At 33.4% G+C, this 18,447-nt stretch overlaps 2 protein-coding genes across 2 annotated transcripts; one reads left to right on the plus strand and one right to left on the minus strand.

Annotated features, from left to right (window-relative positions):
* Positions 1 to 1,179: 1,179 nt before the first annotated feature.
* On the minus strand, positions 1,180 to 4,271 carry LOC139889751 (zinc finger BED domain-containing protein RICESLEEPER 2-like). The gene is made up of 2 exons (XM_071872687.1): positions 3,986 to 4,271; positions 1,180 to 1,481 (listed from the first exon to the last, which is right to left on the minus strand). Exons 1-2 carry the CDS (start codon positions 4,269 to 4,271, stop codon positions 1,180 to 1,182), a joined length of 588 nt encoding a protein of 195 aa, XP_071728788.1.
* A 12,482-nt stretch (positions 4,272 to 16,753) lies between these two features.
* On the plus strand, positions 16,754 to 18,013 carry LOC139889752 (uncharacterized). Its single transcript, XM_071872688.1, has one exon. The coding sequence runs from the start codon at positions 16,754 to 16,756 to the stop codon at positions 18,011 to 18,013; it is 1,260 nt and encodes a 419-aa protein (XP_071728789.1).
* The last annotated feature ends 434 nt before the right edge of the window (positions 18,014 to 18,447 follow it).

Below are 18,447 nucleotides of genomic sequence, written 5' to 3' on the forward strand. Positions count from 1 at the left end.
TAAAACAACAACATAGTAATCTTAATATTCAATAAAATTCACGGATGCCAAGTGGTGTCCTGATTGTTTCAATTACAGAAAGCAATATATAGTACAATATCAATTAAATTAAATATAATAATAATAAGAATATAATAATATTAATGATATATTACATTCATTTAAGAAACGTGCAATTAGTTAATCGTCGTCTATTACAGACTAAATTTCGTGTTCCATTAATAATCAATTTGTTTGTTTGAAAGTTCCTTATTTCATTACTACGAGTCTATTAAGAGCTCAATTTAAAGTCCAGATACAACTAGAAATTATATATCAACAATGAACTAACCATCTATTATTCACTTTATTTATCTTTAGTAAAAAAGTGTTCAAAATTATTTAAGTATGATTTAATATCTTATATAAAAATACATTTTATAATAGATTTTTATTACGTCCTTAAAATGCTACATATATTTTGAAAACCAAAGAATTAGTGTGCTTCCAATTGTTATACGTGTATTTACATATTATGGTTCGTGAATCATTGGAACTAGTCACAGGGTAAATGAATTAATGAAAACAGTTCAAAATTTTTAAGACTCAACATTACAGACTTTGCTTATCGTGTAGGAAACATATAAAGATTAAGTTTAAATTTAGTCAGAAATTTCCGGGTCGTCACAGCTTCGGTGCATAAATTCTTACATAATCTTCATACAACTCCACCAAAGAAGCTTTATTAATGGCACATTAACCTTTCATTTCAATGTTTCCATACACATCCCCCATTAACACTTCAATGTACTCAAATTTGTTTCTCGGATCAAGCACAGATGCAACAATTGTTGCCATATTACAGCTTTTTAAGCCTCCATAATACTTGTCAAACTTAGATTTCATGAGTTGTGCCATTGAAACGAGATCTTTATCTTTATTGCTACAAAGACAATTATTCAAAATTGCATCGATAGATGTTATATCATCAAGGAATCCATTAGCAGTAACATGTAGTGTCCCCGAAACCTTCAAAGTGAGCTCATAAAAATGTTCCAAGAACTTGGCCAACCTCCTTACATTTGCCCAATCAGTTGATGTCGGGACCCCAGTCTTGTCAAGATCTTCTCTATAATGCCTCTCCTGATTATCATATCTTCCGAATGCACGTTCATACTTTTGAGCCGTTTCCAACATTAATTATATTGAATTCCAACGAGTCAACACATCTAGAATCAAACTCTTGGTGCTCATGCATTTCTCGATTTCAGCGAATTCTTTGAATTTCGTTAGTCTTTGAGGAGATTGTCGAATATACTTGACAGCAGCCCTCACACGATCAACAGACTTGCCAATATGACTTAAACCATCTTGTACAATAAGATTAATAACATGAGCAGTACATCGAACATGTAACCATTTCCCTTTCAAAATAGAATTCTCCCAGTTTGCAAACTTACTTTTCAAATAAGCAACAGCCACATCATTAACACTAGCATTATCTACCGTGATGGTAAAAATATTCGATTCGATCCCCTACTTCAGCAAGCACATCTCTAATGCCTTTCCAATGTCCACACCTAGGTGACTAGAAATCGGGCAGAAGTTCAACACTCTTTTCCTTAGAACCCACTCATTATCAACGTAATGTGCATTAACACACGTGTAATTGACTCTTTGAAGAGAGGTCTGTAAGTAACTAGAGGGGGGGTGAATAGTTACTTAATACGTTTTTAACACTTTTTCGATTGATCACCAAATTCGATTCAACTTTGATCAACCTACTCAACTCAAACTTGATGTGTGTAGTGTATATGTTCAAAATGATAAATGAAGTAATGTAAAGAACATAGACACAAGGATTTATAGTGGTTCGGGTGGATGTTAACTAATCCACCTTAATCCACTCCCCGATTACACTAATCGGGATTTGTTGCTTCACTAAGCACTTCTCTCCAAACCCGGTGAAGATTCGATTTACAAGTCTTCAACTTCTTTGGTAGACAACAAACCTAATCTTTCTATCCCTTTGAAAGATCAACTCTAACCTAGATCAACTTGTCTTCACCTTGGACATTATTAATCTCCAAATAAGATTAATCAACTTCCTAAGTCCCTTTAAGGAAGTAGATCACTAAGCTAGCCTATGCTTTTACTAATTGAAGCTACAAGACTTATACACTTTGCAATGACGATCCTAACACAATACTAGGACATATATTACATTAAGTAAACTCACAAGATAAATGATTTTGATTAGTAAGTTTACAACAACCCAATTCTATATCTATAAGATCATAGAATCTTCTCTTGCTTGATCACATTTGAGTAGTAATTGATGCACTTGTGATCACTAGAAATAAGCCTTTGAAATATGCAAGAGGGTCAGCTTCAAATGCTCTTAAATGTTTGCCTTTTATAGTGAGATTCAAAAAGTAGCCGTTGACACACGGTTGACATCACGGTCGACCGTAGTGCGATCGTGCGTGCTCCAGTCCAAATTTGGTATCTGTTGTATAGCCGTTTGACTCAAATTTGAACACCACATTTTGGCACCTTTACTCCTTCTAGCACCTGCAAAAGAAATCAAACATCCTATACAAGTACTATATGCATTAGGTGTGTGAGATTTAGTCTTAATGCATGAAAGTGACTAATCATTCCAAAAGTGGTAAATCCAACATTCTTGGAGAAGTGTCTTGATTGATATTTTGGGAAATCTCAGTTTGGTCAAGACTTAGTTAGTCACTTTAATGCCCTTGGTTCAATTCTAAATACTAGTCACTATGTCATTAACTTCCTAGTTTCAATTAATCACAAGTCATGTTCTTTTTAAGTTTAGTTAGTGATTAATTAAATAATGTCTCTATAAGATAATCATGAAGTATGTAGAGACATCAAATTTAAGTCAAAAGCAATCACCCTTAGTTACTTAGACTAGACTAAATAGACAATTGACTATACTTTCATTGTGAACCATTTTACACTTAATCTATTGGAGTAGGTTAATCACTTGAATCTAAACTAATGAGCACATAGCAAACATATTAGTCAAGTTGACAAGTTTATGAGTATTAACCATATTGACAAGTAGAAAGTAATACTCACATAGCAAGAGATAGTTATTCTAGGATCAATCATATAGATACTTGCACAACTTATAATTCAAGCACTTAATAAGTTTAATTTGCAATATAACATATTACATGATTAATGTGTAAGTACACATTAATGTCCAACACATGCACAAGGGAAGAGCAATCTCTAGTTGGGACTTGGTGACCATCCTAAATGTATCTAAGTGTGTTTTAGGATTATAATTCATTACTAGTTAACCTTGTGAGCATTGTTCCTCATTTAGCCTTAATTAATCACTAAGTCATTTCTAATAGCAATCATTGTTCTAGTGACATTGGCTTAAGTGTGTTGGTATTTGATGATCATACTAAGGATATCTAGATAGGAATTAAGATCACAAGTTGTTGATTAACACTTATGTGTTGTGCCTAATCTTGGCTAAATTGTCATTAAGATGTCATTAGGCGTAATTAATCACAATTAGTGTTTTTATGATCAAAACTCGGTTGAGTATGAAGAAGGCATCTATTCTAAGCATGTTGAGAAAGGTTTCATGAATTATAGATGTCGGGAACTAGTCAAACTTTATTTAGTCGAAAATGGTAACATAGAAAACTGCGGTCGCACTGCGGTTGACCGTGGTGGTGACTGTGCAACTTGTTTTCACAAAACTGCGTTGCAATTCAGTTTGGGGTTTCACGGTTGACTATGCGATCGACCGTACCTCGATCGTGTGCTTAGCTGAACTTTTGATTTCATTCTTTAACCTATGTTTGACTTGGTCGTTTGCAAGATAAAGTATGGATTAGTGACCTTGCATGTTTTATGTTAAGATGTCAGTCATCGCTTATGCATATGTATGTGTCATCATCAAAACATATTATTTGGTTAATCATACTTAAGTTTATCATTTAGTGCATTAACTCACATTCAACCAACAAGGTCCATGTGTCAGTAGTCAAGCAGATCCTACCAACATTTCCTCTAAGAAGAGCACCAAGTTTTTTCTTTTCAGTAACAAACAACTTCAAACAATCTCTAGCCATGGTAAATCTAGAAGGAATATGAAACAAGGGTTGGGTAGCATTTATAAAATGCTTAAAACCCTTTGCTTCAACAAATTTGAATGGAAGCTCATCCACAATCAACATGTAAGATAATGCCCTCGGAGGGCTGGTCAAACTTCCAAGCAACCATCTTAGTATCATCACCATCTCCTCTCTGAATTTTTAAGTGTGTTTGCCCATCAACATTTTTTTCCAGAAAAGTTTTCACAATTAGTCAGATGAGCATGCATTGTACTTGTTCCACTAGTTGATTTTGAACAATATTCCTTGTCGCAATATCGACACTTACTTTTATGCTCCCCTTCTTCATTAATGAATAAATCAAAATGTTTTCATACCTTAGACCTTTTGCGGGTTACCCTACGCTTCACTTTCTCAAACTTTATTTTGTATGTAAAAAACTTCACCTACTGTCCTACTAGATGCTGTAACGACTATTACCTAATGATAATTCTACTATATTACCATCAGTTTATATATACACATAATAGTAATTCAAAATAAACTAATTAGAAAATTTACATATATAAGAGATATATGCCCTTTTCAGTAGGTGAACCTTGATATATACAATACAAATGGTAATTCAAAAACATGGCTTTTAACATGTTAGCAAGAACCCATAATAAACTAATAAGAAACCGTACCATAGTGAGGCATGAACATAGTGAGGACATAAATTGAATCAATAAAGTTATGAATTTAACCTATAAAAAGCCCTAATCAGCAATCATGAATATAAATTGAATCAATAAAGTTATGAATTTAACAAATTTGTATTAAAACATACCATAGTGAGGAATTGTTGAACTGAACCAAATAAGAACAGTAGCAGACCTAGCGGCACCACTTTGATGATCGGAATGGATGATTTGTGATTTGTGCATTTTGATTATTTCACAAAACAATTTATAGCAAAACAATCTTCACAAATATGGAATTGATTTTGATTTGAGAGAAAAAAAATTGAACTGATTGATGTATAAAATTAGGTTAATTGGCATAATGGAGAAGATTTTACCCTAGAGAGTTGACTGAGAAGAATCAGTAAAAATAATACGTACGCGGTTTCATTTTACACGGTATAAATATAAACTAAATATAAATGTAAATAAATAAAATATTTAATATTTAATATATATACCATAAATAGATGTATATTTCGGTTTTTCGGTTTGAAACCAAATGTGTATTTTACAAACCAAATCCAAACCGTAAACCGTTAATAATTTCGGGTGAAACTAAAAAACCAAACCAGAACCAAATAAGCTAAACCATTTTAACCAAATCCTTTTGGTTTGGTCAGTTTCGTGGGCGAAACCATTTAATGCACACCCCTGCATACAATCAGATGGCAATATCATATATGCCGGAAGATTCATAAAAATCATTGTGCTATATGTAAACACTTCACCTAGGGCATATAATTACTCACTTGTATCAGAAACTCGATCTTCCCTCGATAGATAATAATTTATGATTGACCTGACAACAATTTTTATCATAATAATATAATGTTAAATATAAAAAAATAAAAAATAAAAATAAAAAAATACAGTAATTAAATGGATACCGGGTCCACTGGGAAGTTCAAAGTTGAGTTTTTAACATATAGACCCTTACTAAATTCTAAAAATTCACATATATACCCACTTAAGTAAATATTATCAAATAAGCCCATTTTAAACATACTAACCCATCAAATATACCCAATAATTAATAATCATCAATTAATTCTAATACTCCGTATTAATCCCACGTATGTATACCCTAATTTTTTTAGCGTCAAATAATTGACCACTCCTGATATTTTTCTTCTTGTTAGCCCATGGCTGATCCATCAATACTAATCACGATCGTCCTTATTTTTTATACCATCGTGATTGTTTTCAAGGTGAAAACACATCTTTTTCATTTTTTTTTTTAAATCTAATTTCCTGTTTTTTCATTTATTTATGCTTTTGATTGATAGCGACTCTTTTTGCAAGAAGCATAACATTCCAGCAACAGATTTTGATGATATAAATGTATTTGCTTTAAATCTTGACAACCCAAAATCGCCAAACTACACTGAAAATAATTGAGAACCAAGTTAAATAGAGTTAAAAAAGAGCGAACACTAAATCATAGTTGACCAGTTTGTCACATACCTTAAAAGTCCAATTTTTGTCAACTAATAAATTCGGTGATTTTGAAACCATGTGAACAATCAGAGGACTAAGACAATGATGCTTGTTAATTCCCTTTGTCTACAATACACAACTAATCAGATTGTTTTTAGTTGTTTAAATATTATGGTGACAAGTTTTATTATTGTTTAGATGCATCAAGCTAATGGTTCTTTAGGATCAAGGTGGGAGAACATGGCCGAATCACCCATCATTGAGTATGTTTACTTCACTTTTTAGACCAAGTTTTTTGTTTGTTACGTTCTAATGCCATATGTACATTTTAATTTTATTTGTAGGCAAGTATCATCTAAGTACAAGCTAAAACTAAAATATGGTGGCTTTTTTCGACAGGGGAGAAGATATACTCACCAATAATTAAGCGTCCACCTGGACGACCAAGTAAAAAGAGAATTGTACAATCAAATGAGTCTAAAAGAAGACAACGATGTGCACGATGTGGCCAATATGGCCATCGTGATAAGACATGCAAAAGTTCGGCCCAAAAAGGATATGATCCATATCAACCAACGACGAGTAAAAGGTTTATCTATTTCTCATTTTATTTTATGTACATTTTAAAAGAAACCTTGAAGGTATATATAGTGATAAACTCATATGGGTTTTTATTGTTATAGGAGATGCAAGAAGAATATTACTCATAAAAGCAAGGCAAGCTGACCACCACTTATGTGTAGTACAAGATACTTTAGATTATTTGTATCAACAATAACTATTTTTTTATGTTTCAATGTACTTGACTAGAGCTTGTGGTACTTTTTAATTTCATCACAAAAGTGACTTTATATTTTAGCATGTCCAGCAACTTCATAATTTAGAATAAGTGCCATATTTGACTGAAAATGGAAGGATGATGAGTATATTGTCGGATGCTACTGCCTACTGCAAAAATATCTTGTTTATAATATTATACAATGTGTTCAAAGTACGTAAGCCATCGTGAATCTTTCTTTTCCATGGGTCTTCTTTTTATAATAGTTAATTTAAATTTAATTAAATTATTGAAAGTTATAAAATGGTAAAAATTAATTAATTGGGTATATTTGATTAGTTTGTATGTTGAAAAAATTACGCCGTTGGTACCTGTAGTTTATACTAACTTCCATCACAACACCTAAACTATTTTTTTTACGTTGTTGGTACCCAGAGTTTCATCTTATAACATTTTTTGTACCCATATCAAACTGATGTTAGTATATGGGGGTTAACTCCTCACATGTGCAACACATGTGAGGATATATTCGTCTCTTAAGCTTTTAAATTACATTAAAACTGAATACTCACTAATTATTATTATTTAATTGTCTAAAATATTAATTTTAATTGTCTAAAATAAATACAAAGAGAAATTAGCTGATTGGTAAGGGTTTTTGGATCTTTACCTCACTCCCTCACACAACTTGAGTGTTGAAACTTCACTCGGTCTCATCCGTTACCAATTATCTGCTACTAGATTACGCCCAAACCCTAACACTAAAAAACTCCTATAATCAATCAAATCAATTTTATTCACAATTTAACCAATCAATCAACCAAATCATGGTCGGAAAACCAGACGCCATGAAATCGCCACCAAAACCTTCAATTTCGCCATCAGATCTATCTTCAGTTTCACCACCATCCTTTTCACTCAAAAGCTTATGTTTTCCTTTAATTAAGCTTTAAACTCAAAACAAAACAGCAGGGACTCTTGATCTGTGTCTCAATTTTGGGGCTTGTTTACATTCTAGCTTTCATGAAAGTAAAAAAGGTCTGCAACTATTTTTCGGAGAACCGGAGATATGGCGGCAGAGATGGTAGTGACGGGTTAATCAATTTCCGGTAGATGGGTTTCAAGCAAGCTCCATGTTGTTGGATAGATTCGATTAGATATACAAAGGATTACTGGAATGATGTTTCTAGTTTCAATCGAGCTCATGGGTGAAGGATGAATCTGAGTGATCGAAAATTTTGTTATCGAAAGACTTAAGGAAAGAAACCTATGAACAAAAATTCGATACTTTTTTACTTTTCCTTTTAAGAAACCCACCATGAACAAAAGGGAAAATTCAATAAGAAATAAAACACATACAAAGATGGGTTTTCTACAAATGGGCAAATTAAGTAATGTGGTTAGTAGTGAAATTTAAGAAACAATAGTGAAAGATAAAATGATAAAATAGCAGTAGACTAAGGAGGGCTTTTTGATCCAGTGATGAAGATGTTACTGTGATTCATTTGAGCTTGCGTATTATTTTGAAAACTATTTATAATCTTAATTATTGGATTCCTTTGTAATATTAAAATCATCATGCCACCGTGTCAAAGAAGAAGGGATGTTATTGATGTGATTTTAACATTGATCATTGACTACAATAGTTTGTGAACTTTGATCAGGTGACATACGAAGCATTAGATAGATTTGATACGACTTTGATCAGGTATTGTGCTTTTTTTCTTCTTCATGCTATAAGTATCACAATCACAATTATTAAAAGGACAAAATTACCCTCACATGTGTGGCACATGTGAGGGGTTACCATTTAATAGCTAACGGACGTTAGGTTGGATACCAACCACGCAACTCAAGTTAAACCTAGGTACCAACTATGCAAAAAATAAAGTTTAAGTGCTGTCATGAAAATGTAAACAAATCACAGGTACTAACGACAGTAATTTTTTCTAACCCCTCACATGTGCTGAGGCCAAATTCGTCCCATTTGCAGATGTACAGCTAGAATTAAACAAACAAAACTTTTTCCCAATTCTAACTTTTAATATCTATCCTGGCTACACATATATAAGCACATTTTATTATTCCCTACCTACCAATTTCTTACCTTTTCAATTTTCACATTTACAGCAAGTTTATGTTTCTCAGAACTTGTTCCCAATTCCCACGTGTATATAGAAGGTTTATGTTTCTAAGAAATTTCATCTCTTTTTTCGACTGCATTTCTGTTCAGATCACAAGGCTTTTAATCTCGTCACCGAAAACAAAACATGGTGAGTTCGATTGCAACGGAGGTTGTCTCGTTATGTTTAATTTTGATTTTGGATTGAGGCGAGAGGCCAGATCTGGTTATATATTTAGAATATGATATGTCGGCAATATTAATATTAAGATTTATCTCAACGCCAATGTTTTTTTTATTTGAAACGACTCTCAACGCCAATGTGTTTTGGATTTTCTAATTAGTGGTTACAAAATTCGATTTTAATCGAGATATGTAAATTAGTGGTTACCCCTATGTTTTTCTTTTTAATTTTTTATTTAGATTTTTTTTAAACATGTATCTTGTTGAGTTGTTTATGAGTTGATGGAATACATCTCAAACAAATATGCTTCATATTTGGCCGGTAAATGTAACATGAAGAACTCATTAGATTTGGCCGGAAAATTTCGCCAGAAACTTGTTCATATGGACTAAGTTATTTAAAGTGACGAATTTGCCCTCACATGCGTGGCACGTGTGAGGAGTTAACATTAAAAACTTAACGAAAGTTAGGTTGAGGTACCAACTACGAAAGTTAGGCAAAGTATAGGTACCAACTATGCAAAAAATTAAGTTTAGGTGCTGTCAAGAAAATATAAATAAATCACAGGTATCAACGGCGTAATTTTTTTTTTTTGTTTAAAAATGTTATTTATATTTATATTTTAAGTTTTAAATAATAATTAAAAATAGGTAAAGTGGAGTGTTGAAGTTTATGATAGTGTGTGTTTAGTGAAAGGAATGTTAAAGGGTTTGTGCTGATGTGGCGCTGATGTGGCAGGAAAAATGTTGGTGAAAGAGCTGAACGATAGCAAGTGGCCTAATTGTTTACCCGGAACGTCAAAGTATGACGGTTAGTTGTCCATCGGTACGTTCCGAACTGATGTTCCGGCTTTAAAGTCCCGGTAGAGACGTAAGAATTTTTGTTTTTCGTGTTGTATATATTTTTATTTTGTAATTTTAAACGTTTTGTGCGTATTGTTTTGAGTTTGGGGTTTAAAGAAGGATGAAAAAGATGACAAAATAAATAAGCATTTATGTTTTTGATATTTAGGGTTTGCGTTTTATAATGGGCCCTTAACTTTGTATACGGAGTCTAATATAATTTTAATGGGCTTGTAATTATATGGCCGAATAAAATTTAGAATCTCTAACTTTTTATATTCTCTATTTTATATAAACTTACTATTTATATTTATCGATTTTGATGGGTTTTATTTTGTATAAATTTAACTTTATTTATTTATTTAATCACATTAACTCGTGGTATGCATTTTTTTAATCCGGAAAATATTTATTTGGTTTGATGTGGATAAACGGGTGCGTTTATGTTGTACCGAATTTATACCACTGAATGGACATTGTTATGTACCATTTCTAGAGGAAGAATGAGAGGGTGGAGCGGCCCTTCGTTTTACAAGTGTAAACGAATCGAGTTAAGTTGGAATAGCTCAAGCTCGGTTCGTTTAAAATTCAAATTGCTCGAGCTCAGCTTGTTTAAAGTATATCAAGCTCTTCTTTGACTCGTTTTAGTCTCTTTTGTTTGATGTTATGTTTTATTAATTTTATTTTGTAATTAAATAATAATACATATATGTGTTTTTATTTGTATAGAGTAATATTTAATCACATACGGAGTAAGATTTACCATTATTATTTTGGGTATTTTATAATATTGTACTTAAAGTTATTATTGTGTAATTATGTATAACTAGTTTAATACCTTCAAATTTGCCGATTTATTAAAGTATTGCAATATTGCAATATGAATACAATGTTATAAAATTGAAGGATGTAATAAAAGAAGTTCACAATCAGTTTGAGTAAAACGCGTTTTGTATTATGCAATTAAATAATCAGTACTAGTTTAAGACGAGCGGATTCACGAGTTTCGTGCAATAAAATTTTGAAGCATATCATAAAATTATCTGTTAGCTCAAATAAATATTTGGCATAAATGTTTGTATAATAAATAATTAAAGGCAAAAAATGTAGTGAAAAAAATGTAGATTAAATAAATGTAAAGTTCAATTTTTTTTTTTTTTAAATTTTTTTTTTTAAGATAATTTGTAACACTAAGTTGTATGGGTGTACTATTATTTTACGATAGCAAAGTGCCTACGCGCCGCGCTGTATCAAGGATTTTGGAAACAGTCAACAAAACTATTGCAGGTGTCTGTTTTCTGTTGTACTGCTCGCCGCGCAGTTATCTGTGACGCCGCGCAATATAATGTTAAAAAAATAAAAATTGGTCGTTTTTCGAAATACGAGTTGTGGTCGTTTCAGTTCGCGAAAAACTGAAAATTTTGACATTTTGGTTAAAAGTTCAATTTTTGGGCAAAGGCAAAGTCAAACAGTCATGACTGGTCAACCCTTATCACAATTTAGTCAAGCTTGAAAGTTTAGGACCGAAATAGTCAATCTGCTTAAACTTGCTATAGAAAGATTCAAAAACATGAACTAGGGGTTAAACCAAAATTCAGCCTAAGTTTGAAAGATTTTCAAAAGGCCCCCGACTATTTGGTTATGTAGTGGATTTTCGATTTCAGTTACAAAATTACATAAACAATCCTTGTTGAAATTAGAACTTTTGCACAGCCAGACCCAAAAATTCCACCCATTGTCCCTTCCTTTTTCAGAAACTTTGCAACACTAGTCCTTTTTTTTTAAATTGACTGCACTTCGTCTCCTTCGTTTAAAATAAATTTATAATTACACCTTGTTCCTTCACTTACGGTCGACTTGCGTGAGTGCCTGTCGGTCGATTGAATGTAACAGCCAGTCGATTGACTGTGACTGGCGGTCGACAAGAGTTCTTGAAGATTTTAGGGTTTTTCGAGAGATTGGTGGTGGTGTGTGGTGGTTTGAGGTGGTCGAACAACGGAAGTGGTCAAAAACACAAATTTAAACAACCAAAAGTGCACAAATACACGTTATATCATTCGTGACAAGTTTTCAAGTTTACTTTTTCCAAAACCACACTAAATATATCAAATCGATTCGACCAAAAACTTAACTTTTTCGACTTTAAATCAAGATTCCAGACAGATTAAGAAACGAAAATAAGATCTGTAAATTTGATAGTGTTTGTAAGATGATAATGAAGCTTTTCCAATAGTCAATTTCAAGATCGAACATACGAAAATTAATTTTTCGATATTAAAGCAAAAAAGTGAAAAATACGCAAAAATCTCAAAAATGATTTTCGCTGGAAAACAATTCGATCCTATAACCATACGCTCTGATACCACTTTGTTAGAGATAATCGGATCTCGAGATCGAGGTTTCTATCGAATTGTACACTTTCGGGTATCGATTTAGTCAAACCGATCAAGAATGATGGATTAGATCGATACTAGAGTTGTTAATTCGACTCGTGGGTTTTCTGGATACCTAGGAACTAGAGAGAAACGACTGGAGACTAAATAGGATCATTAACCCTAACTTGTAAAGCATGCTCGTCTATATATACCAACTGACTCGTCTGTCGGTAGACTAATTCGTCTGTCGGTTGACTCGTCTAACATTAATCTTTCTTTGGTTGATATAACTAGGGACTTAAAATTCACTACAAATCTATGTGATCCGGAAGTTAAGTGTTCATAGAACCTATTTGTCACAAAAAAATCGATCTTCATCAAGCGAAAAGTCGATTACCCATTTCACCTTGATATGTTTACGTCTTCTTAGCAGGTTACATGTATGACGCATCTCAAGTATTATATCAACCGAAACTTGATTCCGAACATGCTCTCTCTCATGTTCATCATGCGGGGGAGAATGACATTTGGTTGATACAAAGAATGGATACAAGAAAAACAAAGATTTGACGTTTGAGAGGAAGCAAATGAGGTCAATATGCAAACAGAAGACAAACCCATAACTTTTTAACCTGACACTCCTCTCACACACCCTGTTGATGCGCCACTCAAACCAAGAAATACTCTCCCACAATAACGTTGTCGAGATTTTAGAACTTCAATACGAAGCTGGGTGAAGATTTTAAAGTTGGAAAAACCGCTTTATAGAAATTCTCAGCAGTTAAAGCTTCAACGTTTAATCTAGAATTGAAGAAAATCGATATTCAAGAGCCATGACTTCATTGTAACCGAACCCCACATCACTCACATAACTCGCACCTAAAGGGAGATTGTTAACTCAGTTAACTTTGTTGATAGTTGTTGTGACATCTTTAGTCCTATACTATTTCACCACCAAGTTCTAAATCTAACAAAAGTTAACAAAACACTAAAAAATTTGATTCTTTTGTTTCCTGACTTGTGACAACTGTAATGCCACCCCCATGATCTCTAGAACCAACCATAACACTTTCTCCTCTCCACGATCCCATGCAAATTGGGTTTTGGAATTTTTGATTATACATGCCAAAAACAGAATTCATCAATACACATATAACCAATCCTTTTACACCTTGAGATTACACACATAAACACTCCCTAACCTAAATCCCGTTCCTTACTCATTACCACGTTTGAGCCGCCATCAACCACCCATCACCACCATGAAACCATCGTGAACAACCGAAGCACCACAACATTATCTTTCCGTTTTATTACTTAAACCCTTTTTTATTACTTAAATTTAGTTTTGAAAGTTCAAGGAAGCTGTGGGATTAATCTGAGTTTGTAAGAAAACAATTAATCAATGGAATAACTACTTGTTGTTCATTATTTCCTTCCCTTATTTTTCACTTTTATTTGGGTTTCAATATCAAAAGTATGATCTAGCACAAAATACTTGATTACAACATTGTGTACGTAAAATTCAATATTCACGTTAAAGTATGGGTCATTTGATCACATAAATCAATGACTATACAATCTCTTTTTCCCCTAAAAATGAAGTTATCTTTGATCTCACATATATATCCTTAACTGATTGTCAATTATAGTGTTAATCTTAATAGTCAGGCCCGTCTCAACATTTTAAAGGCCTTAGACGAAAATAAAAATGAACCCACATATACGTTAAATTTTTTTACTACGCATAAAAAAAAAGAATACTCCAAATTATCAATTTATTTACTTATATTGTATTTAACTATTAAAAATAAGGTATTTTAACTTTAATTGACAATTTTTTATTTGATTTAATTAAATATATTGAGAAAAATATTCAAAATTTTGGGCCCTTCTAAATTTTTGGGCCCTAAGCGGTTGCCTATGCTCGAAGATGCCTATGTTGATAGTTATAGTAAGCATCCAATACTTGAAACGACCAAGACTCATTTTGAAAAAGACAATTTTTTTTACCCAAATTGACATCGAATAATCAGATGTTCCGATAAGATGTTCGTCACATTTCAACTGTCAAATGATAATTCACATCTGTGCTAACTAAGAACACCAAGCACGAAAACTCGTGCTAACCAAGAAGACCTAGCATGAGAACTCGCGACGACGAAGAAGACTTAGCACGAGAACTGGTGATAACCGTTCAGGAGTGGAGAACTTACCAAAATCACACTTTGACCCGTTTTGACACTTAATATCAAAAGACATCAAACACTTTAAAATCATCACTTGACATAAAATTTGACTTACATACATAACTTGTGTTTTCTCATCAACCACTTACAATCCAAGCAAGTTGACAATTTTGACTCATTTAGAAAATTGACACAATATCATTACTAGTAGCATTAGCAAGATCATATGGACATATCTATCCCATCCAGAGCATCTACCCAAGGCATCTAGCATAAGCGCAACCAATCTGAGCTACATCAAGTCAAGCTTAATCGCATTCCAAAAGCATATCATCCACAAACAACTAATCATCTACCGTACTCTTTCCTTAGCTCAATCTGGAACCTATAAAAAGGTTAAACAACAACTAGTAAGCGAAAACACTTAATGAATACAACGAGTACAACTACACATATATACATATAAGCATATCGACAATCATAAGATCACATAATTCATCAATCAAGGGTTGGTCCCTTTGGACGAAGAATCCACCATAAATCGTACGGTCAATCCCTATAGACAAAGAACCAACCAAATATCATACGGTCAGTCCTTATGGACGAAGAACCAACCCAGAGATCATACGATCAGTCCCGATGGACGAAGAACCAAGCACAACTCATACAGTCTGTCCCTATGGACGAAGAACCAAACACAATCATACAGTTAGGGTCCCTATGGACAAAGATCCAAAGACAATCATATGTCTAGTCTCTATGGACAAAGAACCAAACACATCATACGGTCAGTCCCTATGGACGAAGAATCAAACAAAATTATACGTTCGGTCCCTATAGACGAAGAACCAAACACAATCATCCGGTCAGTCCCTATGGACAAAGAACCAAACACAATCATACGTTTTGTCAGTCCCTATGGACGAAGAACCAAACACCCCTACGGGTAACTACCAACGCATACACATACACATACATATACATACACATAATTGTACAGGTTGTACTCACCTCATTTCCAAGAAAGCAATCAACAAGCTATCCATTCATACATAATCAATCCATGACAATTTTAAACAAAACGCCAAATCGAATCAACCTTAGGTTTAGAGTTACAAAACCCTCAAATTGATGATGAACAGGAAGAATCTAAGGCTCCACAAGTGTTAGCAAGTGTTAAGAAGGTTAATTACATTATTTATGATTATTTGTATGGGAAAAAATCTAAAATTCTTGTTGATTTCTCCTTAAAATTGACACTTTTTACCTACAAATTCCACTCTCATAAAAGTTTCTGCATTTGAGAAATATGGGAACAAAAAGGCCGATTTGAGATTATAACTTCCATAATTACACTTTCTATCCCGCCACATCTATTACTTTGAACACTTGATTCCTTCTCTATTACATGATTAGTCCTTTTTCTATTAAAGTCAAGTTAATTATCACCAAAAAATAATAATTTAATAAAATACCTTCAAAAGATGGAGTGTTACCTAATATAACACACTATATTTCATGGAATGGTTAATTAGGATTCAACTAACGTACATCATATCCAAATAGTTTAAAATTAATGGATGATTTTAAAAGCGATTAATATCTTGCACATTATTGGTTATTTGTAGCGAAAGAAAGATAATACGTTCTAAATATATTCAGGTCAATAATAATGTAGTGGTCACAGAATCAAGTTGGCCTTTGGGCTAGCATGTTTTGCTATTCTTTTTATTAGCACCAAAAAAAATTCCATACAAATTAAACTAGGCCTTTGTTTTGTTAAATTTTGTGTTCCATCCACTCTTACCACTTCTCTCTCTCTCTATCTCCCACTCAAATTCACATACACAAAAATATATATATAAACATGCATGCACCTTCACTACTTCAATTCTAATATAGATTATTTCCCTTAACCCTATATTTACTCTCCATGAATTTTTCTATATTTAGGTCATGCATGCATGGTGGTGACTAGTTAATTTATTTGGATTGTATTCATAAACCTAGCCACCTATGGATGCTGCCATTGAACAAACCGCCACCACCACAGATGCAACCGCCATCACGGTGTCCACCACTGACCCCATTGCCGCCATCATGGTAGCCAACGGTTCAGGCGCCAATGGTGAACAAACCACTAATGCCATAGAACAAACCACCACCACCACCACCACTAATGCCATAGAACAAACAACAACCACCACCATCGATGCCACCGTTATCACGACATCCACCACGACCCCCATTGCAACCATCATGGCAGCCGATGGATTAGCCGATTATGGAGGTGATGATAGTGGTCCTAAAGATATCACTATCACGAACAACATCGCTAAAGGCAAACGGACAAAACGCCAAAGGCCACAATCTCCAATTATTTTCACATTTTCTTCAACAAACATTAGTAATATGGATTTAATGTATTCTCCGGTTTCTTCCTCTAGTTTTCCATCAAATAGCACCACGACCGAAGATCAAGACACCGCGGAATCCCTAATCCTTCTCTCAAAAGGCATCTCACTAGACCTTTCAACGTCCAAAAGGACCAAAGATGAGTATGAAGGATCATTAAAGTTTAATAGCAAAAAATTCATACAATCTTCAACAACAGGAAGTGCTGGTATTTACGTTTACGAATGCAAGACATGTAGCCGGACTTTTTCTTCATTTCAAGCACTTGGAGGCCATCGAGCCAGCCACAGAAAACCTAAAAATACCGAAGACATACGAAAACCACAACCTTACACAATGGTTATGGACAGTCACATTGAACAACAGCCAGATTTTGAATTCCAATCAAGAAATAACAACACTTATTCATCTTTTAGTTATCAACCGCTTCAATTAAACAATAGGGTTGGAAACATGATCAAGTCCTCATCCAAGCTTCACGAATGCGCGATTTGTGGTACCGAATTTAACTCAGGACAAGCATTGGGTGGTCACATGAGGCGACACCGCGTGATAGGTGGCGGGAATAAAAGCGTAAATAGCAACACTAACAACAACAATAACCTTAACAATAATGACAACATAAATAACAACACAACATTGGCTTTGATTCCGTACACTCCGGTTACCACCACCGAGGAGGTGTGTGATGATGGTAAGTATAGAAATGATGCATTGTGTTTGAGTTTGGATCTTAATCTTCCGGCGCCGCGTGAAAGTGCTGCAGCCGTTGGATTCTCACCGGCGGGGGAAAATGAGAAGGAACAACAACCGTCCGTTCATTTGTCCGCCACCCCAACATTGGTGGATTGTCACTACTAATTAAATAAAAATGTGACAAATGTTTATTTTGTAATTTTTCGTTTAAATTGTAAAAAGGTAGATAGATATGATATTATTGTTGTATTCTCTACCAAAAAGTTTGAATACAACATATGAGTATATATGTACAATTTGTAAATATGTTATGTTTTAAACAAAGTATAAATAAATGTAAAAAAGGTTAAACAACATCTGAATAGGCTAGCAAGTCATGTTGTATCCTTATACCATATCGTGTGTGTATGTGTGTGGGTGTTGGATTCCTAGTTAAAATATATTTATTCTCTAATCTATACTTTTTATTATATTGTTAAAATGATGATGTCATTATTAGGTTAATTGTTTTGTTAAAAAAAATCAAAAAGAAAATAAAAAATCTAAGCATGATGAGTGATGTCATTAATCTAAATAATTTTGAATTAAAATTAAATCTT

This window comes from Rutidosis leptorrhynchoides, chromosome 2, assembly GCF_046630445.1.
Source record: "Rutidosis leptorrhynchoides isolate AG116_Rl617_1_P2 chromosome 2, CSIRO_AGI_Rlap_v1, whole genome shotgun sequence".
Lineage (NCBI taxonomy): Eukaryota > Viridiplantae > Streptophyta > Magnoliopsida > Asterales > Asteraceae > Rutidosis > Rutidosis leptorrhynchoides.